The sequence below is a fragment of the Myotis lucifugus genome, unplaced genomic scaffold (assembly GCF_000147115.1).
Source record: "Myotis lucifugus unplaced genomic scaffold, Myoluc2.0 scaffold_239, whole genome shotgun sequence".
Lineage (NCBI taxonomy): Eukaryota > Metazoa > Chordata > Mammalia > Chiroptera > Vespertilionidae > Myotis > Myotis lucifugus.
Window position 1 is genome coordinate 731501 of NW_005871287.1, and position 23889 is coordinate 755389.

At 55.8% G+C, this 23889-nt stretch overlaps 1 protein-coding gene across 3 annotated transcripts; it reads left to right on the forward strand.

Moving 5' to 3' along the window:
* The first annotated feature begins 41 nt into the window (after window positions 1–41).
* RANGAP1 (Ran GTPase activating protein 1) lies at window positions 42–23132 on the forward strand. Of its 3 annotated transcripts, XM_006098532.3 has the most exons (16): window positions 60–281; window positions 4045–4194; window positions 8354–8481; window positions 11279–11338; window positions 12340–12519; window positions 14481–14615; window positions 15620–15778; window positions 15866–15979; window positions 16460–16559; window positions 16652–16736; window positions 17686–17875; window positions 18753–18872; window positions 20081–20183; window positions 21138–21226; window positions 21464–21585; window positions 22771–23132. In XM_006098532.3, the coding sequence occupies exons 2-16, from the start codon at window positions 4083–4085 to the stop codon at window positions 22838–22840; spliced, it is 1767 nt and encodes a 588-aa protein (XP_006098594.1). In that variant the 5' UTR covers window positions 60–281; window positions 4045–4082; the 3' UTR covers window positions 22841–23132. The 3 variants fall into 3 exon arrangements, with proteins under 3 accessions (XP_023618004.1, XP_006098594.1, XP_023618007.1); XM_023762239.1 differs by lacking the exon at window positions 4045–4194 and having other exon boundaries at window positions 64–281; XM_023762236.1 differs by lacking the exons at window positions 21138–21226; window positions 21464–21585; window positions 22771–23132 and adding an exon at window positions 20937–21123 and having other exon boundaries at window positions 42–281.
* Window positions 23133–23889: the final 757 nt, after the last annotated feature.

Here is a 23889-nt window from a genome sequence, read left to right on the forward strand (position 1 = left end):
CGGGGAAGCCGTCAGGGCCTCGAACAAATCAAATCGAAGGAAAGAAACTGCCGGCTTTCAAAATCCTCCTCCTCCGCCATCATCCTCCGCCGTGCGGCGAGCAGGTGGTGTCGAGACGCGAGTGGGGAGAACCGTCCCGAGAACTGACGGGCGGGCTGGGCATCGGGACCGCTGGACTCGGAGGCGGCGACGCCGATCTGCGCTGCCGGACCCTACGTCCTCGCCCCGGCGGAGTTCGCGCCTGCTCGGGTCTCCCCGCGCTGCGGCGCCGGCTGTTTACGGTAGAGTCGGGTCCCCTTCCTTTCCCGTCACCTGCCGGGGATGGGGTGCGGGGCGGGGGTGGCGCGTCCCTGGAACTGGACGTGGAAGGTGTGGGGCCTCCTGAGCGTGTTCTCCCCTGCGCCTTCCATGGCCGAGCGCGGAGGGGCTGGGAGTGGGGTGCCGGCCCCCCTTACCAGTGGGGACACTGAGGCTTAGAGAGGCGCCTGGCTCGCCTGGCCGGGGCGCCCCGCACGCCGCCGCGGGCAGTGGCGTTTCCTGTTGGCGTCGGTGTCAGCTGCGGGCGGTGCGCGTCCTCCCAGGTTCCCGGGTGGGCTCCCGCGCCGCCGCCTGTCATTTCGCGACCCGCGCTCGCGCCGCCGCTGCCTCCGCTGCCTCCACGCCCGCCGCCGAGGGCCGGGCTGGCGTGAGTCACCGCGGGCGCCTCACGGGGGCGATGGCTGTGCATCAGAAAGTGTGTGCCGCCCTCCCGGGAAGGGGGGGCTGTGCGTGTGTTTACTGTTTGTCTTTGCTGCTTTGCAGACTTTGCACCAGTGAATGCACCTCTCTGTGCTCGGGTTCCTGGCCTCGTGGGTCGGTGTGTGTGCACTAGACTGAAGGGTGGGCTCCTCCCCAGCTGATAAGTTCTGTGCGCCTATTACTACCTTTGGAGGCCTCACCTCCATTTTTCTAGCCTCAAATTGTTCCCTCCCAGAACTGCCAGAGGTGGGGGAGTTTCGGGCTAATTCTTATTCCGTTTCAGACCGCGGTCGGAGCACTTTCTAAATGCCACGCGGATAAGAGTGGTCATGGCAGGTCACCCCTCTCCTCTGCTAGGAACCGTCCCGTGGCTCTCCTCGCCACGCAGAATAAAAGCCACCGTTCTTCCCATGACCTTTGTGACTTGGGCCTTTGTTCGTTTTCTTTCCTCATTTCTTCCCTCCTTTCTCCCAGCTCTCTGTGCTCCAGCCCCGCTGGCCTCCTTGAAGTCCCCCCCCCCCCACTCCTTCCCCCACAAGCAGTTGCATTTGCAAGAATGCTCTTCCTCCCAGTCTTTCTTTCCTAATAAGTTCTCTAACCACACCACTTGAAATTGCGCGGGCACACACACACACATACCAAGAAAATTCTTTACCCACCCCCTTTTCTGTTTATTTTTCTTCAGATACTGAGTATCTTGTTTAAGATACTAAATATCTGGTTTAGAACATGCGTTTCCACAGTGCAGGGTTTTTGTTTCATCATGCACTGCTGGTACCTGGAACGATGTCCAGCACACAGCAGTACTCATAAATGCTGAATGAATGAGTGGACGGATGCCTCCTTACCCCAGAAGAATAATTCATGCTTATTGATAAAAACAGACAGGCCCCGGCTGGGTAGCTCAGTTGGTTAGAGCATCGTCCCAATACTCCAAGGTTGTGGGTTCGATCTCCGGTCAGGGCACATAACAACAACCAGCCAATGAAGGCATAAATAAGTGAAAGAATAAATCGATGTTTCTCTTTCCTCTCTCTTAAAAAAGGAAAAAAAAAAGGACAGACTAGGGCAGTGGTCAGCAAACTGCAGCTCGCGAGCCACATGCAGCTCTTTGGCCCCTTCAGTGTGGCTCTTCCACAAAACACCACATGCAGGCGCGCACGTACAGTGCGATTGAAACTTCGTGGCCCATGCGCAGAAGTCGGTATTTTGTGGAAGAGCCACACTCAAGGGGCCAAAGAGCCGCGTGTGGCTCGCAAGCCGCAGTTTGCCCATCACTGGACTAGGGTGATAAGGGTTAAGATCAGGAGAAGGGGGTGGGAAGCTGGCTGCTTAGGCCCAGAGGAAGCCTGGGGGGGTGAGAAGATGGGGAGCTATCACAACTGTACGTTGAGGGTGAGTAGATTGGGGGAGGAAGCGTCTGGATGGAAGCAGTGTCTGTGGAGTTCCTTAGTTCTGTCTGCCTTGAACTCCCCTGTTACCTGCCATTTCCTCTGGAGAAATGGAGTGGTCCTTTCTGAGTCTGCTGGACTCCAGGCTGGTAGCTCCTTTTTCCAGCAGCTCTGCCCTGGTCTATTGTGATGGTGGCTGTTGTGATGTAGAGACCTCTGGTGTCCTAGGAACCCCTGAGGTCTGACCACCGTGGGCTGCCTAGTCCCCTGGCCAAGGTTGAAACCAGATGTGCAGTGGGCTGACCCCTGTGCCCCACCCCCAGAGTCATGCCAGCGTGGGTGGTGGGGCCTTCTCTGGGATGGATGACCTGGATCCCGTAGCCTTCTATGTCCTGTTTGAGGAATGGGACCCTCAGACAGAGAGTAGCCAAGATGATCAGGCAGGTGTGTGCCTGGGGCAGACTCCTTACAGCCATGGGTCTGGGAGTTAACTGCCTCTCACCCGGGGCCCAGGAACTGGGCAACTCACAGGGCTGTGCTAGGTGTCCCAGCTGGGGCAGTGGGTTCTCCCCAACCAGGGACCCAGGAGTCTCTCCCTTCTTCCCCCCTCCCCCCTCCCTCTCTTTTATATGTAGCATTTTTATTTGTTTTTTTTTTATTATTTTGGTTAATCCTCACATAGGAATGTATTTTCCCATTGATTTTTTTTTTTTTTTTAGTGAGGAAGGGGTGGGGGGGGGGGAGAGAGAGAGAGAGAGAGAGAGAGACATCAATGTGAGAGACATAGATTGGTTGCCCCCAAGAATGTGCCCAGACGGGAGCCTGAGGCCAGGAATCAAACCTGCAACCCAGGTACATGGCCTTGACCAGGAATCGAACCTGCAAACTTTCGGTGTGAGGGCCAACGACACTAACCATTGGGCATACCAGCCAGGGCACATTTAAATTTTTTAACAAAAAAATTTTTGTTGAACTGATTTAAAGATTTCATTTGAAAGATTTTAAAACAAGTTATAAAATTCTGTTCCAAGTATTCAGGTACAGTTTTGTGCAGTTTTAAAATTATACAGAAACTCGAGTTTTACAATAACATTAGCTTAGGAACAAATTACATTATAATGAAAATAATTACAAGGAGGGGTGGGGGGCAGACTCTTTATAAGAAGTGATGGAAGGAAACTTGACTTGGGGTGATGAACACAATACAGTGTACAGGTGATGTGTTGTAGAATTATGCACCTGAAACCTGTATCATTTTTTTTTGAAACCTGTATCATTTTGTTAACCAGCGTCACCACAATACATTAAATAAAAAGAAAGAATAACATAAAAAATAAAAGAAAATAATTACAAACATTAAATATGAAAACATTCTCTCCATAACATGGGTCTCAGTTACCTTCTCGTTCATTGTAGCTATCATTACTTTAAAAATAGAGATAAAGTATATTTGTTTGGGTTTTTCCCACACACAAAGTACATATATGTTTATAGGGCATAGTAATGTCAGCCACCTGTCGTCACTGAAGAGGGCAGTAAAATAGCATTCTTTGTCATCGTGTAAAAGAAAAATGCATGGCTGCCATAAATTTGATGTTGCTTCTCCGTGGTCTGCCACCAGCTAACCAGTGAACCTGATGTGGTGCACACAGTACTCAGCCATTCTCCATCTTATCACAAAGTACCGTTCTCCCAAATTGGATTGTTTTCTACCATTTAAAGATTTTATTTAAAACACAAAACTAATCACATCAGTGACATCCTACAGCACTTGTGTATACTTATGACTTGAACTGATTTGCTAACATAGCTTGCTTATAAACGATTCGTGAGTGCATTTCATGTGCACAAGCAGCTCTGTGATGTTCTCTGGACCAGAGCCTCCTCTCTCTTAATGAAACTTTGGTCACCTCAGTTTGCAGGTTTCTGGGGGAGCCCACCAGTGTGTCCAGCATGGCCTCTGAAGACATTGCCAAGTTGGCAGAGACGCTAGCCAAAACCCAGGTGGCCGGGGGACAGCTGAGTTTCAAGGGCAAGAGCCTCAAACTCAACACTGCAGAAGATGGTGAGTTCCGGGGTGGGCTGGCCCAGGGGAGGAAAGGAGTGTGGAACGAGTGCTCACTCTTACTGGTTGTCAGGCTCATTTAGCTCATGGTCACATTTTGTCCCTGCAGTTCTGAGAGGTGTCACTGGGCCCATCTAACAGTGAGGCTCAAAGATGACTTGCCCTTGAGCATGCGCAGGCTTCCCTGCCGGTCTCCGTGTTTGCGGTGGGCGTTCCTGCCAGGATGGCTCAGGCTGGCAGGTGGGGAGGGCCCCTTTATCTCTTGGGGGGACGGAGGCAGTGAGCGACCACAGTTAGTGGCAGCCCCAAGGTCTAGTTCAGCCGTGGGCAAACTATGGCCCGCGGGCCAGATCCGGCCCGTTTGAAATGAATAAAACTAAAAAAAAAAAAGACCGTACCCTTTTATGTAATGATGTTTACTTTGAATTTATATTAGTTCACACAAACACTCCATCCATGCTTTTGTTCCGGCCCTCCGGTCCAGTTTAAGAACCCATTGTGGCCCTCGAGTCAAAAAGTTTGCCCACCCCTGTGCTAACTTCTTACTTCAGATCCACTCCCACCTTCACCTCCATGATCCCAAGATGGTCTGGGAATACCTGTCACCTTCCCCAGCGCTGAGGCCCTCCCCGCTGGCGCTGCATTAAAACAACAGTCTGGTCCCTCTTGGGAGGTCTGGTCGATGCAGCTGAATCTCCCTGAGGGAGGATGGCCGTCCCTGTCTGTGTGCAGGCACCAGGATGGGAGAGAACTAGGAATCAGAATCAGACCCTGTCTTTCCATCCCTGGCCAAGGCAAGCCTGGCACTGACCATCCCTGAATCCCCTGGTGTCTGGAAGTGAAGGCACCTTTTGGCCCAACCAGGAAACTGGTCCGGAGTGTGTGGCAGGCTTGCCCCTCCGCCATGTCAGAGACTGCTTCAGTCTTTGCTGCTGCACACTCCTAGCATGCTATAGGCTCTTCACATTTACCCAGCTCCTCCCTGTGTTTTTGTTACTTTTGATTCTTGCGTCATCCCTGAGGTACAAATGTTGCTATTTTAGAAATCGGGAAAAAGGACTTTGGAAACTTAAATAACTTGCCCAAGGTCACACAGCTGGTAAACAGGGCCAGGATGTTAAGAGAGGTCCGGCTGCATCCTGTTCCTCTGCTTCTCCGTGGACATTCGGCTCAGTGCCGTCAACGTGGATTTGCTATTAAACGCTATTCGTTGAACACTATGTCAGGCAGAGTCTTAAGTGCCTTACAAATAGCATCTCAGTTTATCCTCTCAAAAGCCCTTGAAGTCGGTTTCATCTCCATTCAGGCTCAGGGAGGTGGTATGATTTGCCTGAGGGCACAGCTGTAAATAGTGCAGCTGGATTAGAACTCAGGTTTCTGTGGCCCTAAAATCTGTGCAGATAGCCAAGCACTTCACCAGCACAGGCTGGACATGCTGCCTCCCGATTAGAAGGTCACTAAGGACGCCCTTACAGCCCCAGCCTCGGAGGAGCTCATAATGTGGAATGGGAATGAGGTACTCAAGTAACGAACAGGAGGCGGAAGGTGAAATATACTCTGAGACCTGAGTGGAAGGCTCAGGGAAGCGTGTAGTTTGGGAAAGGGACCCCTTTGAGTGTAGGAGGTCCAGGAAGTCTCTGTGGATGAGGTGTATTTGAACTGTCGTGGAAGAAGACTTAAGGAGAGAGCACACTGCAGGCTGGGAGAAACACGTGAGCCAGACACTGACGCTGAGACACACAGGGTGGGCTTGGAAGAAAAGTCAGAGTCCCACAGGGACCCAGGGCAGAGGCCCTTGAATGCTGTGCCGAGGAGCCTGGCGGCCTCATCTTGGACCCACAAAGGGCTCTGTCTCGGCTGGGAGTGAGCCAGCGCCGACGGGTGGGCGAGGGGCTGTGCGAGGAGGCCATGTGCCTGATGATTAGGTCAGGCCCTTTCTCCCCAGGAGGTCATTTAAGGACCAAAGAAAGGCCTTTCTGCTCTGTGTGGCAGAGTAATGGAACCTGGAACTTGTTACTTTGTGAGGCGGCAGAGGCTGAGGAGAGAAATCCCTGCCACGCAGCCATGTGACAGCTGGTTACTTAGGGACGGTTGGTCCCATTTCTGATCTGTTTTTAAGTTAGTGTAACTCCATTTGGATTGTAAACCAGTGAGAGAGGCAACTCACGTGTGACCACCTCCTCCTGTCCCTGCTCTTCCCGTTTTGGTGCATTTCCTTCCCAGGTTGGTCTGTGGACAGTACAGCACCTATTTCTGTGCTTAGGTCACTGAGGCAGCATAGGTTGTCTTCCCTTGGGGCCCTGCTTTCAAGGACTCTATAAACATCTTGAGCAGCCCTCCTCGCCCCTTGTTGACCTGGCCAGTCCCTGGGTGTTAAGGGGCGCTCCCCTTTGGAACAGGTCATTCAGCCCTTGCACAGGGTGCGGTCACCCAGGAGAGGGGGGCAGGGAGGGGAGGGGAGGGATTAAGGAGCTTCTCTGCTGGGGGGCTGCTTGAAGTCCATGGTTGTACACAGAGGCAAGGGTATAGGGGGAGCATGTAGGTTCAGTTTTGGAAAAGCAGCCCTGCTGGTTTCCCTGAGCTCCTGAGCAATGTCGCTTCATTCCTTGAAACCTCAGCTTCCTCTTTTATAAACGGAGGCCCATACCTGTCCAGCCTCCCTGTTGAGAAATGGAAAATGAATGCTGGGTCATTCGTTTTCTACCTGGGTGACCTTGGTAGGCATTTACTTCCCCTCTCTGTGTCTTAATATATTCACATAAAATAGATGTAACAGTGACCACCTCGTTAGATGATGTGGGGAATGTAGGAGTCAATGTGTGTAAAACTCACACGTTAGTGTGTTAAGTGCTTATCTGTATGAGGTAGTGAGCAGAGGAGGTAGTGAGCAGAGGCAGAGCGAGCCCCTTTCCTCATGACCCAGTGGGAAGACAGTATTAACAAAGTCACCATAATGAGCAAGTTCATTTAGACGGTGTAACATTGTAGCAGGCTCCATAGGAGATCGGGGCTGTGCTGCCTGTGAAGATTTGACCCTTTTGGGAGCTTAGCAAGGGCTTCTGAGGACGTGCAACAGAGGGGAGACGGAGGGCAGACGGAGGGAGGCAGGGGTGTACAGAGGTCCCCAGCTTGGAAAGCTTTGTAGGGACCCCCTTAGAGATCGCAAGTTAAAACCTTTCTCACGACCCTCTGAGGGCTTTGTAACCTGGAAGGCCAAGTTCAAACTTTTATCTCCCATATATATCTCCATCTCTTCTCCACTATTTGTTTCATGTAACTAGTGTGTTTTGTTCAGATTGTAAAGTTAATACATGCACATTATAGAATACAGAAACATTGGAAGAAGGAAAAAAACTCTATAACTTTGTTATCACACAGCCCAGGAATACAACTACTGTTAATTTTTGTACATTTTTTTAGTCATTTGCTGTGTGTGTGTTTTTCCTAAACATAGCTGAGTTCCTTTTTCTTTTCTTTTTTAAATAATTAGGATCATATTACAGATAGTTTAAAAGCTACTTTATAACCTGAATCACTTATAATCCCACTACCTAGACATAACTGCTTTAACATTTGGTTTCTATCTTTCTGGACCTTATTGTGTGAATGTGTATGTTTGTTTATATGCTCATATGCACATACGAGAGATAACACAAATAACATATCAACTTATCTGCTGTTGATGGACATTTCGGTTGTTTGGAATTTTTCATCATAATAAAACAGCACAGTAATGAACAACCCAAACATGAATAATGGAACGCTCGAAAGCCTTCGTGCCATTGTACCTGCTGGCCCCCCGACTTGGGTGCCGTTTTCCCACTGGGCCTGCTGCCCTGCCTGTCCTGGGAGGCTCCATGCACACCACCCACTAGGTGTCCAAGCTCTTTCTTTGCCTCAAGCAGCCAGTTGGTCTTTCCCTGGGCTCCCAGACCCTTACACATGCCTTGTTTTAACACGTTACAGAAAAATGGTCTGTGTAGCTGTGTCCCCTGCTGGACTGTGAGCCCGTGTGATTGTTCTTTGTGAGTCAGGGCCTGGCACATGGTAGGTACATCATCGCTGTAGGAACTTGAGTGACAAGGTAGTGTCTGGGCTCTCTCCTGCCTCGGCTGTTTGTGATTCCAAGTCTAAGATTCTCTCCTTTGGTCTTGGGCAGCCAAGGATGTGATTAAAGAGATTGAAGACTTTGATGGCTTAGAGGCTCTGCGCCTGGAAGGCAACACGGTGGGTGTGGAAGCAGCCAGGGTGATCGCCAAGGCCTTGGAGAAGAAGTCGGAGTTGAAGGTGAGACCTGCAAGGGGACGAGCTGCCCCAAGGGGACTGGCTGGGGATGAGCTTCCACTCACGGCCACAGACCTTCCCCGGCCCACGGCCAGCTCCTGCCTCTGGCTTCCCCAGAGCACTCGGCACTGGCCAGGGTCCTGCCCCTGCATGATGTGTCCATTCGGGTCCTCCAGTGGCGACATGGAGATGGTATTGGGAGTGTAGCGGGTCTATTGGGCTACACGTGTGAAGATAAAGGGGGAGGAGCAGAACTGGACAGAGAGAGCCTTCACCTGCACGGCAGCTCTGGCTCCTGTTAGGAGGGAAGGACACAGAACCGGCATGAGAACCTCCCTGCTCTCGCAAACACTCAGCCTGCTCCAAGCAAAGGCTGCCCTGCCCTATAGGGGAGTCTGGTGTTGGCCAGAAATGGCCCGGCCTTAGCTTGGATGCCTCGGCGGCCAGCTGACTGCCCTCCTCACGGCTGATTGGTGGCCTCTTATGGGCTAGATCCAAGGGGTGACCCACCAAAGTGGGTGCCACTGAACGCCAGTACTTCAAGATGCTCGATGCTCTTTGGGAAAAGTGGGTTACCACGTTCAAATCATTGGGAAGGTGTTGCCGCCTGCTCTTGTTTGCCGGGGTCGGCGTGTGTGAGTGTAGCAAAGCCCCCAAAGAGTCCGGAGGGAAAGGGCCCTGCTTTGCAGGTGAGAACGGCTTAGTTCATAAAAGGCTGGGCTCGTGCTGGCCTCCTCTGCACGGGTCCCTTAGTCCTCACAGCCACCCAGGCAATAAAGAGTGTCCATTCTGTAAGTCACGGGACCGGAGGCTCAGAGGGCTGAGTAATGGCCCGGGATCCTCCTGCTGCTGAGTGGCCGAGCGCATTTGGTGGTACTGCGTCCAGTGCTCCTCCCCTGGGCTTTGGGAAAGGGGGGGCGTGCAGGGCTGGGCCACGAGAGAAGTGGAGTGGACTTGTCTAGCGAGGGCCGGCTGGTTTATGAAGTGGCCCCTGGTGCTTGTTTGCTCAGGAAGGTCATGGTCAGGTGAGCATCCGGGCAGTGCTTGTGTCTATTCTCCTGCCCGGGAGGCCCTTCCTTGAGCAGAAGCTGGACATTTTCCTACAGAAGAGTTTAGCCCTTCCCGGTGGCTGGTGGCCTGTGCAGGAAGGGAACGGAGCAGATGCGGCCTGGGCCTGGGCCTGGAGGCTGCAGGAGCTGAGCTTCGGCACCCAAGGGCCTGGCTTCAAGCCCCAGCACCACCACCTACTTGAGCTACGTGGCCTTGCACTAAACTCAGTGAGCCTGGGCTCCTTCATGAAAAGTTTTTCCTCCCTGAGAGGTGGTTGTGATGGCCAGATGCAGGCTCCTGTCATGAGAGTGCGCCCAGGGGCAGCGCTGCCTGCATCCTGTCCCCTGTGCAGACCCAGTGCCTCGAGTCACCCCGCCCAGCATCGCGGGCCTGCTTCTGTGCAGGAAGGAGCCCAGGGTTGGGGCAGGGGCGGGGGGAGCTGCCCTTGATGCCCATTGTGCTCTGGGCACATGCTGATGGGAGATGTTATCTCCCCTGTTGTGACAGAGGAGAAAAGTGTGGCCCACAGTTACACATCTCAGGAATGGGCCGGGATTGGAGCCCAGATACTAGCCCAGCCTCCTAACTGCTCTGCTGCCACTTGAGATTGTGAGGCCTGAAGCCTCTTTCAGAGTCAGAGATGGGATTGTCGGGCCAGGGTTCTGATCCTGGGGTCCGTTAAGTCAGAATCAGAACCCAGGCCATGTCTCATCAGTCCCAGGTTTGGTCAGGAAAGGCCGGAGATGCCAGAGAGATATTTTAGATCAGCGGTTCTCAACCTGTGGGTCGTGACCCCTTTTGCGGTCGAACGACCCTTTCACAGGGGTCGCCTAAGACCATCCTGCATATCAGATATTTACATTACGATTCATAACAGTAGCAACATTACAGTTATGAAGTAGCAACAAAAATAGTTTTATGGTTGGGTCACAACACGAGGAACTGTATTTAAAGGGCCAGAAGGTTGAGAACCACTGTTTTAGATGGACACAGCGGCCAGAGTGGGAGGGGAGGGTTGTGTCCATGCATGGCGACTAAACTGCTGGCCAGCATAAGACCGTTGCTGTGGCCACCACTTCTGTGCCATTAACCTAGTATTTCCTCGAAATCAGCTCACTTTGAAGTAATTGAAAAGCAAATCCGATCCCTGGGGACGTGTTATCCTGTCCTGGGGCACTTGACGCACACAATCCACAGGTGTCCCAACCCACAAGGCCCTGAGCCCGAGGTCTGCTCCTTGGCTCGAAAGGCAGACGAGTAAGAAGTGGGGAGGCGGGCAAGACCCGCCAGCCTCAAGGTGAGCTCGCCTCCTGAGGCGGCAGGAGGGCCGAAAAGAGGCTCAGGAAGAGTAACTTCCTTGCTGCTGGCCCCCCCGCTGTTAACTGCTGTTCCTCCATCACCCAGTCATTTCACGTCGCTGCCCCCAGCCCGTGTGGGAAACCGTATTGGAAAGGAGCACCTGGCTGTCTCGGTCCTGGTCCTGCCACTGCCCTGCTGTGGGGCCCAGAGCATCTCCTTTCTCTCACCCGGATGTCCATCCCCCTCCCAAAAGTCAGAGGCTTGGGCAGACCGGGGGTTTTCCTAACTTTCTGCTGAGCCCCCACAGCCCTTGCTGGTCTCCAGGTCCCACCAGCTTTGGCCAGAGCTGGTCCAGCTTTTCGCTGACAAAGCCCAGAGGAAGTCTTGTAGTGCTTGGTAGTGTAAGTCCATGAGGCGAGGTCTCAGCTAACTCTTCTTCCTCCTTTCCAAGCGATGCCACTGGAGCGACATGTTCACGGGGCGGCTGCGGTCGGAGATCCCACCAGCCCTGGTAAGTGAACGGGCTGCGGCGTCCCTCCCCTCTGGCACAGGACCCCTCTGGCCATTCCAGGCCTTTTTCTAACACCTTCTGGAGGCCAGGATATGTCCTGTGGGTGACTGAGATGGTGACACGGAAGCTGGCGAGCACAGCCTCTGCCCTGCGTGAAGTACAGGGACATGGAGCAGGCTCAGAGGGTCTGAGCATCTCTGACTGCTTGAGGGCGAGAGCTCAGTTGGGGCAGATCTTAGGGCTGGGCCTGCTCCTGTGTGTGGGGCAGCCAGAGACCAGCTTAGGCATTGCCTCCCCTCCCCCATTCCCTGATCTTTGCCCAGCCTCCTCTCCGCCCCCATTTCTCCTGGGGCACTGCAGGTATCCCATGGCTAGGAGGTCCCGGCATTGCTCAGCATCTTTTTGCCACATCTGGTCCTGGGCAGAGGCTTCGGTTTCCTCTCCTCCGTCTCCCAACACACTGGACAGCAGCATCCTCCCTGGGGCCCTAGATTGCTGCTCACACTCCTGGGTGGGCACTTGCCCCCAGCCTCCATCTGCCCCTCACTCTGCCTCCTCAGGTTGGGGGGCTGTTGCTTCCACACCCCTCACCCACCTCAAAGCCCATTGCTCTGTCTCAGTTCACAGTTCTTGGCCTGTCCTTCAAGGCTCTTGCCTGATCTGACGCCTCACTTTCTTTCTAGCAAAACGCGATTCCCTTCTACCTCAGCTTCTCTGGAATCTACCAGCTGTTGCCCCAGGCACACACATGCTGCTTTGTGCTTATGTCTCTGCTCATGTTTTTACTGCTGCCTGGAATCTCATGTTTGATTGGCTGATTCTCATCCAGACTGAGTTCAAATGTTACCTCCTACAGGGAGCCTTCCCTGACCACATGGCATGCACCAAGCCCCACTCCCCAGCAGAATTGGGAGCCCTCTGCCAGTTCCCACCAGCCTGAGTGCCCCCGGCACAGAAGCAGCACCTGGTAGGACACTGACATGAGCTCCCTCTGTGCCCAGATCTCACTAGGGGAGGGACTCATCACCGCCGGGGCCCAGCTGGTGGAGTTGGACCTGAGTGACAATGCATTCGGGCCCGATGGAGTTCGAGGCTTCGAGGCCCTGCTGAAGAGTTCCGCCTGCTTCACCCTGCACGAGCTCAAGCTCAACAACTGTGGCATGGGCATCGGTGGTGGCAAGGTGGGTGCAGGGGCCCCTCCTTCACGGCCCCGCTGTCCTTCACTCTCCCTCCCTGCCCAGTCCCTACTACACTTGCCTCCATCGGCAGTGTGTGCCCTGGCCACCACCATCTGGGTTGGTCTGCTTTTCTCTTCAAAGGAGAAAGGCCTCAAAGGTGGCAGCCTGTGGCCAGTGGGGAGAGGAGATGGAGTTTGTGAGGGTGGGGTTGCCAAGCAACCACCCCAGTTCTTGTGTTGCTTGGCAACACCGGCAGTATTGCATATGTGCTCCGACTTGCTGGCTCTGCAAAATGCAGGGCTTTGGGTGTCCCTAGGCTGCTGTGCCCTCAGAACAGTTGGCAGAGCCTCGTGAGGCCTGGCTGTGCATGTGGGGAAGGAGCCCAGAGAGAGATGGCGCAACTCGCCTTTGTTCCTGGGGGGCTCCGATGCTCCCCCATCCTGCTGGTCAGCCCGCTGGTCAGTTAGAAAGGCTCCTCTTTTCTTCCTAGAACCTGCACAGAGGGAGGAGGCTCTTTAGTCTCTTCTTGCTCCTTTCTGGCTCCGTTGGGCCCAGATTCTAGAAAGACTAAGTGCCTGCCCTTCACGCTCTGACCTAAAGTAGAACAGGGCTGGGGGGCAGGAATCGACAGCGGTCGGGACACCTTCCCTTTGAGGCTGTGTTATGTGCAGAACCTTAACTCCTACCCACAGTGACAGGTGGGTGATGCTGTCCCCCTCTTTTCAGAGGAGTAGACCTGGGCTTAGAGATCTGGGGTCGAGTGCCCCAGATAACGTGGGACTTGAATGTTCATCCACGTGGCCCTGTCAGGGCAGCAGGAAGAACCTGTGTGACGGTTGCAGTGCTCCGGGCTGAGGAGCCAGAGCGGCCTCCCCTGCAGAGGGTGCCTGTTGCCCTGCCCGCTGGAGGGGGAGCAGGGGCCACGCTCCCCAGCTGTCCCGGCCGGCCCTCCCCCAGCTGATGGGGAAATAAGCTTGGTGTGCGTAACGACCTAAAAGATTTGAATCAGCACAGAAATCGGGCCCAACCCTGCCTGGAGTGTGATGTACTGGGGGAGCCAGACTCATCCCTGTAAATGCTTCCATTTTCCACCCCTCACCTCACCTCTGCCCAGGGAACTGAGGCTTAGAAGCTGCTCTAGGCACCACCCCAAGGACAGGAGAGACTGGGTTTAGGTTTTTGCTCCCAGCAGCTGAGACCCTGCTTTGTGTGGCTGCCTGCACACTGGCGTGTCTCAGACGGGCTCAGGGGGGCCATGGTCTCCGTGGCCAGCTCCCCTTCGATCTTGGGGAGCGTGGGAGAGACACTGGAAGACTTGGGTCCTGTCCAGAGTCTGCCACTTGCTTAGCAACCATAGGACCGTTTCTGTCCCTCCCTGAGCCTGCGTAGCTTCAGCTGGAAAGGGACTCCTGACGGTCCCGCCTGCGAGAGGGCTTGTGACAGTCCAGTGGGCTAATTGTGAAAGCCCTTCCCGGGACCTGGCTTCAGGTTGGCCCCTTGGTGTTGGTCTCTCCCTTCCCTCTGGGCCTTGGTCACCCGTCTTTACCATGAGGCTACACCCCAGGGTGGTGGGACCCGCACATGAAGCAATAGATGTAAAAGCTCTTTGTAAATTATAGGGTGCTGGGCACATGTGAGAGGTGACCATTCAGCTTTTGAGCAGTTCTTTTTCTTTTTAAAAAAGAGAGAGAGAGAAAGAGAATTGATTTGTTGTTCCACTTATTTATGAATTTGTTGGTTGTCTCTTTAATGTGCCCCAACCTGGGATTGAACCCGCAACCTTGGCGTTGTGGGACGATGCTCCAACCAACTGAGCTACCCGGCTAGGGCTTGAGCAGTTCTTTGTCCCCGTATCCACCACCAGTGGGTGGCATGGACATTGAAGACCCATTCAGTGGCATTGCTGCCCTACTGGGAGAAGGGCCTCCTGCCTAGGCCTGGGCCTCTTACCTTTTCCCCCACAGATCCTGGCGGCAGCTCTGACTGAGTGTTACCGGAAGTCCAGTGCCCAAGGCAAGCCGCTGGCCCTGCAGGTCTTCGTGGCTGGCAGAAACCGTCTGGAGAACGACGGAGCCACTGCCTTGGCAGAAGCCTTTGGGGTGAGTGGTTCTGCGTGTCCTGGGAGTGCCTCCAGCTCTGGGACAGCTGAGACCTAAGCAAGTCGCTTCCCCGCCCCGAGCCTGCTGGTCATCCTACAGGGGCAGGTTCCTCTGTGTATGCCTGAAAGTTGCACAACCCTTCACCCAGGTGAACTGGCAGTGGCCCCTGGAGTGCTGCCTGAGAAGATTGTGAGGCTGCTCTGAGAGTCAGGGGCATCTGCCAGGCGCAGAAGCAGGTGTGGTGATGCCGGAGCGGTGGGGTCAGCGTCTCTGGCCTCTAATGGGCAGGGCAGACTGGCCCTTGAGACAGGGAGGTGGGAAGGAGCGGTGGCCCAGGTGCCCCTCCTCTCCCCCAGGACACTGCTGAGTCCCTGGTGGTGAGCTCCGTGAGAGGACCAGACCTGCCTCCACAGGGTCTGTGCCCCTCCTCTTAATTTAAACTTTTTCTTTGGCCAACAGTATTCTATCAGCATTAACGGTACTCAGGCCAGAATAGTGTCCCCCACAGGCCTGCCCTGAGGGGTCTCCCTGCCGAAGCTCGCTGCCTCAAGTCAGTGACATGGCAGGGAGAAGGGCCTGTGTCTGACTGGACCCCTGGCTGCAGGGGAGCCTTCCCCTCTGGAGCTGGAGGGGCAGGTTACCGTCCTCGCAAACGATGGCGCCCTCTCTGCACCCTCTCCCTCAGCCGCCGTCCTCAGTGCTGGGAACGGGCGCATGGTGGGTGTGCTGGGCTGTCCTCAGGTGTCCTCCGGGGCCCTTGGGATGGGAATCTTAACCCAGGCCAATGGGACCCCACTGGCCTGGATACAACAGGGAGCCTTTGCACATGGACGGGGGAAATCACTTGATTTTCATCATTAACATGGCTAACGTATGGCCTCACTTCAGTCGGGAGTGTGAGCTTTAGAAATGTCTGTGACTTTGTTAATTGCAATCGCAGATGTTCCATGTCAAATTATAGTTGTTACAAATATAGAGAAACCTTCATGCTTCTTACCCGTCAGGTCATAGGGACTCTGAAGGAGGTCCACATGCCCCAGAACGGGATCAATCACCCTGGCATCACCGCCCTGGCCCAGGCCTTCGCCATCAACCCCCTGCTGCGGGTCATCAACCTGAACGACAACACCTTCACTGAGAAGGGCGCTGTGGCCATGGCCAAGGTGAGGCGGGTGATCCGGGTGTGACGTTAGCTCGGGGGGCCTGGGTGAGGCCTGCATCCTCACCCTGGCCCTCACTTCCTCCTGCAGACCCTGAAGACCTTGCGGCAGGTGGAGGTGATCAACTTCGGGGACTGCCTGGTGCGCTCTAAGGGCGCTGTCGCCATTGCAGACGCCGTCCGTGGGGGCCTGCCCAAGCTGAAGGTGCCTCCGGGGTCAGGGTTTCCCCCACTTGGTCAGGGGGGTGGCAGAGGCACGGGGCCTGGGTTCTTCTGCATCCTCCCTCGTGCCGTGTGCCAGTGCCTTCTCCCCTTTGGGCCACAGTTTCTTCTTTAAAAAACAACACTCCTGCACACTCCCCACTGGGGACGTGCCCGCAACCAAGGTACATGCCCTTGACCAGAATCGAACCTGGGACCCTTCAATCTGCAGGCCCACGCTCTATCCACTGAGCCAAACCGGTTAGGGCTTAATTTTTAAAATGAGGTCATCATAGTTGACTGTATATAAACATACTGGGTACCTGGCACCTCACTGGGTACATGGCATTTCTGTTGGTGTCATTCTGGCCATCTGGAGGACGGAGCCTACCTTCCTCCCCTGGGGAAATGGAGGCTTCCGAGTAGGACCTTGTTCTCCTGGCCCACATTTCTGCCTGCCACCACCTCTTCCTCTTATTTTTAGGAGCTGAACTTGTCCTTCTGTGAAATCAAGAGAGATGCTGCTCTGTCTGTGGCTGAGGCTGTGGCAGACAAGGCCGAGCTGGAGAAACTGGACCTCAATGGTAAGTAGTGGCGGTGGCCTCAGCACAGGCCTGCCGGTGGGTCTGACCCTGACCCTGGTTTCCTCTTCTCCCCCTTCCCCCGCCCCGAGCAGGCAACGCCCTGGGAGAAGAAGGCTGTGAGCAGCTCCAGGAGGTTCTGGACAGCTTCCACATGGCCCAGGTGCTGGCATCCCTCAGGTAGGGCTCTGGGCGGTTAGGGACTCATTCATTTTATTCATTTCCTAAACATTGATTGAGGCTCTGTTATGTACCAGGTGCTGTGCTAGGCATTAGGGATGTGAGAATACAACAATGAAGGTGCCACTTCATTCTGGTGGGGCAGGGGGTCCAGAATAGTCACATTATTATTACATGTTCAGCAGAGGGACAAAGGAGGGCTGAGGGGAATGTCCCCTTTAGAGCAGGGAGCTGGGGAGAGCTCTGAAGGGATGATGGCTGGTCTGATGCTGACGGATAAGGCAGGGCAGCCAGCATGAGGCCGGGGTGGCCTGGGGCTGGGCTCCACATTGCTCTCAGAGACTGACTAGAAAGGAAGGGACCCATGCAGGAGGGTGGGGGTTCTGGGTTGCAGAGCCCACTGGAGGTGGGGGCGGGGGGAAGGCGGCCTCCTCCAGTAGATAGCACCCTCTCCCTCCGCCCCTGTAACCTCCAAGTTGGCTTCATTCACTGTCATCCTCAGTCACTGCTAGATCTCTGCTGCCGCTAGAATGTGGGGACTCGATGGGCTCAAGTCTCAGGGTCCAGGGGAAACAGAACAGCTGCCCTCGGGGCAGGAACCCCCCCGCCCCTCCAGCTGGGGCTTCTTATGGTCAGCAAGATAAGGGGGGCACGGCCCTGGGCATCTCAGGCTGGGCAGTGTTCCTGCCAGACCCTGGGCCCCCTGAGACAGTTCTCTTCCTTTCCTGTGTACCCCCGGTGGATCTGGGGGCTTTTGACAGGGACGAGATCTGATTCTCAGCATGGGCTTCCCTGGGCGCTGAGCTATGAGTGACCGGCTCCCTGGTGACCCACTTGCTCCGCCCTGAGAGCAGCTGCCCAGCTGAGGTCTGTGGGTTCAGAGCCAGGCCTCAGAGCCAACATGGGCCATGGGCTGGAAGGGTCTGCTTTAGCCAACTCCTCTCTGCAGTGATGATGAGGGTGAGGATGAGGATGAAGAGGACGAGGAGGAGGAGGAAGGAGAAGAAGAGGAGGAAGAGGAGGAAGATGAAGAGGAGGAGGAAGAAGAGGAAGAGGAGGAGGAGGAAGAGCCACAGCAGGGAGGGCAAGGAGAGGAGTCATCCACACCCTCAAGGAAGATTCTGGACCCTAACAGTGGGGTGAGTTCCTCATCGTTTGCCAGGATCAGAGCCCGGGCCCCCGACCCTGAAATCCTGAGACAACTTCTCAGGGCCACAGGACAGGCATGGAATCCACTTGAACACAGAGGCCACAAACTATTTTTGCTGTATTTGTATTGACCCCAGTATAGATGTGTCTACTTAGAAATTATAGCGTATGTAATGCTGCTATGTTGTGTATAAGACATACATAAATATTTCTAAAAGAACAGCAAAAGAATAAGAATAGAGAATTTTTCCACCCATCAGTGGGTTATCTTGGTGACCTGTAGGGACAGCCCCATCCCATAGGCTGGCTGGGACATGACCCAGCTGGGCACGTGGTGCCCTTCCTGGGCCAGGAGGCTGGTGGAGCTAGGGCTGCCATGTCCTGCCTCACTGATCCTGTTCCCTCTCGGTTCCCCAGTAAAGCTTCTGGAGAACTTTGGGTTGGACAAGGATCCCCTGCTCTTGCTGAGTTTGGCTTTCCTAGTTTTAGGGAAGCATTTCAGCCACCACTCGGCAGTTTTAGTTTTTCTCTGGGCACCGCTGGTGCTCACTAGCCGTGCTTCTTCGGGCGAGGCTCCATCCAGGTCTGGGGGGTCCACGGTAGGGCCCACATGCCTCCTGAGTCATTCCTGGGCATGTCACGTCATGGCGAGGGCCCACTCGGTCTTAAAGGCTCTTGGAGTCCTCGGGAGGTGGCTTGTCCCCAGCTCCGAGGCTTGAGCGCTGGGAGCCAGTGTCTGGGCTCTGCCCTTTGGGGAAGTGCATGTGAGTGGTAGGAAGAATTCAGACTCTGAGCCCCGATTGGCTCGTGTTCTGGGTGAGGAGTCTGGGTTCAGACCTTACCGTGCTGCCTGTGCCCCCCATCCAGGACCCAGCTCCCGTGCTGTCCTCCCCGCCTCCCGCTGATGTCTCCACCTTCCTGGCCTTCCCCTCCCCCGAGAAGCTGCTGCGCCTGGGGCCCAAGAGCTCCGTGCTGATAGCCCAACAGGTGAGAGTGCGGAGCTGTGCGCGGGACTGGGAGGGGAGGCTGTCAGCGGGAGGGGCTGCCAGGGTTCCTTTCATACGCAGACGCTTTTATACGTAGACGTGTAAATGAGTGTGGCGTTCTAAGGCAGAACGCAGACAGGCAGGCCTGCCGCACTCAGACGACTGGAATTAGGGAGTGTGTTCTCTTACACACACAGCCCTAGGCTTCCCTCTGCATGTTCTGTAGGACCAGCTGCTTCTAGAACAACTGGCTGCCCAGGACTCCTGTGGCCATCCATCTCATGTGTATTGCTGGCAGGCTGCCCTTGCTCTGGCCTCCCTTGCTGGTTGGTTAGTGGGTTCGGTCATTCATCCATTCTTTCACTCATTCATTCTGAGGTGATTATCAAGCACCTCCTGTCTGCCAGGCACTGTTCTGAGACCTGGGCGTGGTTTTATTTAACACTGTTGGCAACTAGAAATGGAGACCTGTTCCTCTTACTGTACAGATGAAAACACTGAGGCTCAAAGAGGGTGAGTGATAAATAGAAATAAAATGGGCTCACTCGCTCTAGCTGGTTTGGCTCAGTGGATAGAGCATCGGCCTGCGGACTGAAGGGTCCCGGGTTTCATTCCGGTCAAGGGCACATGCCCCAGTAGGGGGCGTGCAGGAGGCAGCCGATCAGTGATTCTCTCTCATTGATGTTTCTATCTTTCTCTCCCTTCCTCTCTGAAATCAATAAGAATATATGGGTGTTTTTTTAAATGGGCTCACTCTCGGCTGGCTTGGCTGATTTCCTTGTTTTATCTGTGTTTGTTTTGTGTTTTCATAAGTGAGATTGTATAATGTGAACCTGTTTGTGGCCCACCTTTCCATTGGCTGCTGTTCATCGTCTTCCCGTGTCAGTAAAACTCTCTGTGCCCTTTGCCCGGGGAGGAGGTGGAGCAGCCAGGCGGCCCCGGCTTCTGGACGTTTGCGTTGTCCCTCCTTTTCTCGTTAGTGGTCAAGTTGAGGTCACTTGGTTGCCTGGTATGTTGTCTGCAGCGGGGGTTATTCAGGTTAGATCATGGGAAGGGGTCAGAGTCACCGGGTGGCGATTGCTGCTTCACTCAGTGTGTGGCCCACCTGCCTGGGCCGGGTCCACGCCAGGCTCTGCGGGGACCGTGTGGGCCAAGGCAGGACCTGGGGCTCTGGCCCTGCTGACCAGCCACTGTCTCCTGTGTCCTCAGACCGACACCTCTGACCCGGAGAAGGTGGTCTCCGCCTTCCTGAAGGTGTCCTCTGTGTTCAAGGATGAAGCCACAGTGAGGACGGCAGTACAGGACGCAGTAGGTAACGTGGGTGTGGGGCCTGGGGGGCTCCTGCCTCTTCGCTGCTCCAGGGCGGGGACGTTCCCAGTTACTTGGATCCCCTCCAGCGCTGACGTATGAACTGCTCTCGGCCCCTCCCACCTGCTCCTCTTGGGTTCTCGCTGGAGGCTCTCCTCTCTGGTTTTTATAATGTGGAGACAGAGGCCTTTCCCAGGTCAGCTCAGCTCTGCATTTAGAACTCGGGCCGGGACAGCCACACAGGAGGACCAGCTGGCCACCGCCCAGGGCCCTGGGAGGCACTGCTCTCAGAGGAGGGGTGTGAGGACTGAGCCTTTGTCCTCAATTCTGAGCCTTTGCACACGTGTCCCCTCCACCTGGAGGTTCCCCTGCTTCCCTGATGTCTTTCCCAGGCTTTCCGGGATCTCTGGTCCCCCTCCCCAAGCCCTGTCATGAGTTCCCTCTCCCACCTGGTTCTCTGTTACCTCCATCTACCTCCCACCTTGTCAGCATGTGCTGGGGCGGTCCAGGTCCTGCTAGGCAGATGAGAGGAAGGGCCTGCATGTGAGGGGCACAGCACGCGGAAAAGGCAGCACTGAGGCAGGAGGGTCACTGAGAGCGAGGCTGGGTAGGTGGGTGAGAGCCCAGCCCCGTTTGTGAGGACAAGTTACCCAAATTGTTTCCCCGAGCAGCCCAGCACAGACTCTCTTCCCTGTCTCCCTGTCCATCTCCCTCGCCTCCACAAAGTGGCTGAACCCTCACTTCATCTCCCCCCCAGCTGTGCGAGGTCCCCGAGCCCATTTTACTTGAGAGGCCAGGACAGGGAAGGGCCAAGATGTCACAGCCGGCAGAGCCAGCCCTTCCCCGGTGCTAGCTGTCCCCTCAGCAGGACTGGCTTGGGGGAGGGCTGATGCCCTTTGGCCCGAGGCCAGCCCTTTGCTGCAGTGAGCGCTCTGCCCACGCTGCTTCTGCCTTGCAGACGCCCTGATGAAGAAGGCCTTCAGCTCATCCTCCTTCAACCCCAATGTCTTCCTCACCAGGCTCCTCATCCACATGGGTCTGCTCAAGGTGCGGCTGGAAGGAGTGGGGGGGGGGGCGGAGGGGGTGCCCCAGCGGGTGTTCTGGCCACGCTCCACGCCCCGTCCCACACGAGTCCTGCAGGGGCCTGCCACCCACCCCGTCCTGGGCTTGGCTCTGCTCCAGCACCTTGGCTGTGGGGCTTCTGAGCAGGGACTGGATGGTGGAGACCCTGGGCCCCCAGGGGACCTCAAAGCTCACCTGCAGCTCCGTGTGTGCCCCTCACAGAGTGAAGACAAGGTCAAGGCCATTGCCAACCTGTACGGTCCCCTGATGGCACTGAACCACATGGTGCAACAGGACTACTTCCCCAAGGCCCTCGCTCCCCTGCTGCAGGCCTTCATGACCAAGTGAGTGTGTCCACGGCGGCGCCTGTGGTCCGAGGCTTCCCTGGCCGCCACTCGGCTTGTGAGAGGCCCTTGGGCCTCCCAGGCTCTTGGCATCCGTGTTGGGTCTCGCTTCTGTGTGACCACCACTCCTGAGGCCTCCTCCTCGGGCCCAGCTGAGGACACAGGACTCAGGGACAAAGCCTTTCCTTGCGAGAGACTGAGGACATAGCGCCCCATTTTCCAGAGGGGAAGCCCAGTCAGTTAGGAGCTTGCCCTCACCGGCGCTCGGCGACGTCCCTCCGAGCAATTCTGTGTCCACTCCCACAGCAGCCGAGGCCACGGGGCCTGGTCGTGCTGGCCCTGCACAGCCACCGGCCGTGAAAACCTTGGCCTTGGCCTGGAGGATCCTGGGGCTGGTGAGCGCTGGCCAGTCAAGTCATGAGGAGCCTCCAGGCCCTGTTGGGGCCCAGCATGGATGGGGGGTGGGCTGGTCCCCTGTCCTCCCGGAGGCCTCAAGCCTCAGTCTTCCCATATGACCAACCAAGGTTGTCTCCAAGGGCTCTGACCAGCCACACTGCGGGTGAATCCAGTGCCTTGGACAGTGGTGGGCAGGGGTGGGACGGGCCACCCCCACCGCGTGTGCATCCCCTTTGAAAGGTCACTATGAACTGAATCCGGGGTAGGGTTTCGGGTGGGGTTGAGTGAGACGAGGCTGGAGAGGTAAGTACAGCTTATTACCATTATCACGGGTCTTGAAGTCTGAAGCAGCATGGAATCAAGCAAGGATCTTAAAAAAGCAGCGACACCAGCAGATACGCCCCACTGGCTGCAGTGGAGAGAGGGGCTGGGGGAGATGAGGAGCTAGGGGACAGCGGAGAGCCGACGTTCTAACACCAGCCGCGTGTGGCCCTGAGCTCCACACGGTCAGCACACTGAGGGCTGAGAGGAACACTGCGTTCCACAGACGTAGCGAGAACACGGCAGTGCACAATACAGCAATAGTTTCATGTATTTCATTAATCTCATAGTAATTATATATTGAAAGGATAATATTTTGGATCCATTGGGCTAAATAAAATATGAAAATTAAAAAAAGAAAAGTCGTGAAAATTAGAAGAGTGGAGTCAGGCACATTTCTAGCCGCAAAAATGGCCCCACGCTCTGCTGCCACCTGAGCTCCCGACCCACAGGTGCCTTTCCCCACAGGCCCAACGGCGCCCTGGAGGCCTGCTCCTTCGCACGCCACAACCTGCTGCAGACGCTGTACAAGGTCTAGACCTGGACACGAGGCGGCCTCTCCTCGACCCTCAGCCTGGACCAGTGACGGGAAGGGACTCGGACGAAGGGCTCTGGCCGAGGCAGGGAGGGTCTGTGTTGCGTGTGTCGTGCTGGTCCCGAGTATGTGTGTCGGTGTGGTATGCGTGCCGGTGTGTGCTTCCTGTCGGGTTTGGGTTTTAACGTCTCCCTGCTGGGCTGGCCCTGGTCCGCTGGAGGGGAGCTGGCCCAGGAGAAAGGGCTGTGAGCTGCGAGCTGCGAGCTGCTCTGCCATTAAATTCACCGCCATCTGAGGGCACTCTGCTGGTCTGTGCCTCAGGCTCTGCCTGTGGCTGTTCCCACCACTTTGCCTTCCTTGCCCTCAGGCTGCACCAGCGCCTGGGGCTTTGCTGCCCACATGCTGTCCTCCCTCTGGGCTGTGGCTCGGCTGCGTTTCTCACTGCCTGGGCCTCTGCTTCCTGTCACCAAGCCCGGGCCCTGCAGCCACCGCAGTCCCCACCGTCCATCCCTGCTGTGCCGACCCCTCCCATGAGAGGCAGAGACGGCCCTGGGTGGAGCCCCGGGGTGGTCAGCAGAGGGTCAGACCCTGGTGCCGTGCCATGTGGACAAGACAAAAGCCAGTGGGCAGACACCGGAGGGTCCTGGAGTAGAAGATGCCCGGACGGTGCTGGCTCTGGACTCCGAGGAGATGTCAGTGACTGGCCTGGAGGGGCACCTGGACAGGCCCACACCTGTTCTCCAGCCTGGGGGGCGGGGGCGGGGGCGGGGGCCGGGCCCACTGCTGCCTGAGCTGCGTTACTGAGCTCTTAAAGGAAGGGGTGGGGGACTGGCCAGCGATGCCCTCAGCGTCCTGTGTTCCCTTCGTGCTGTGTGTCCGGGCTGTGCCTGAGGCTTCATAATAAAGTCGTGTGACAACAGCGGAGACTGAGAAGCTCTTCCCCTCACGGCCATTCGGGGCCTGCGTACCTGGCGCCCCACCTCCGCTGGAGGGGCAGTCGTTCCTGCCGAGGAGTCCCCGTGCCAGCCTCGGGTCATCACCTGGGGCAGGTC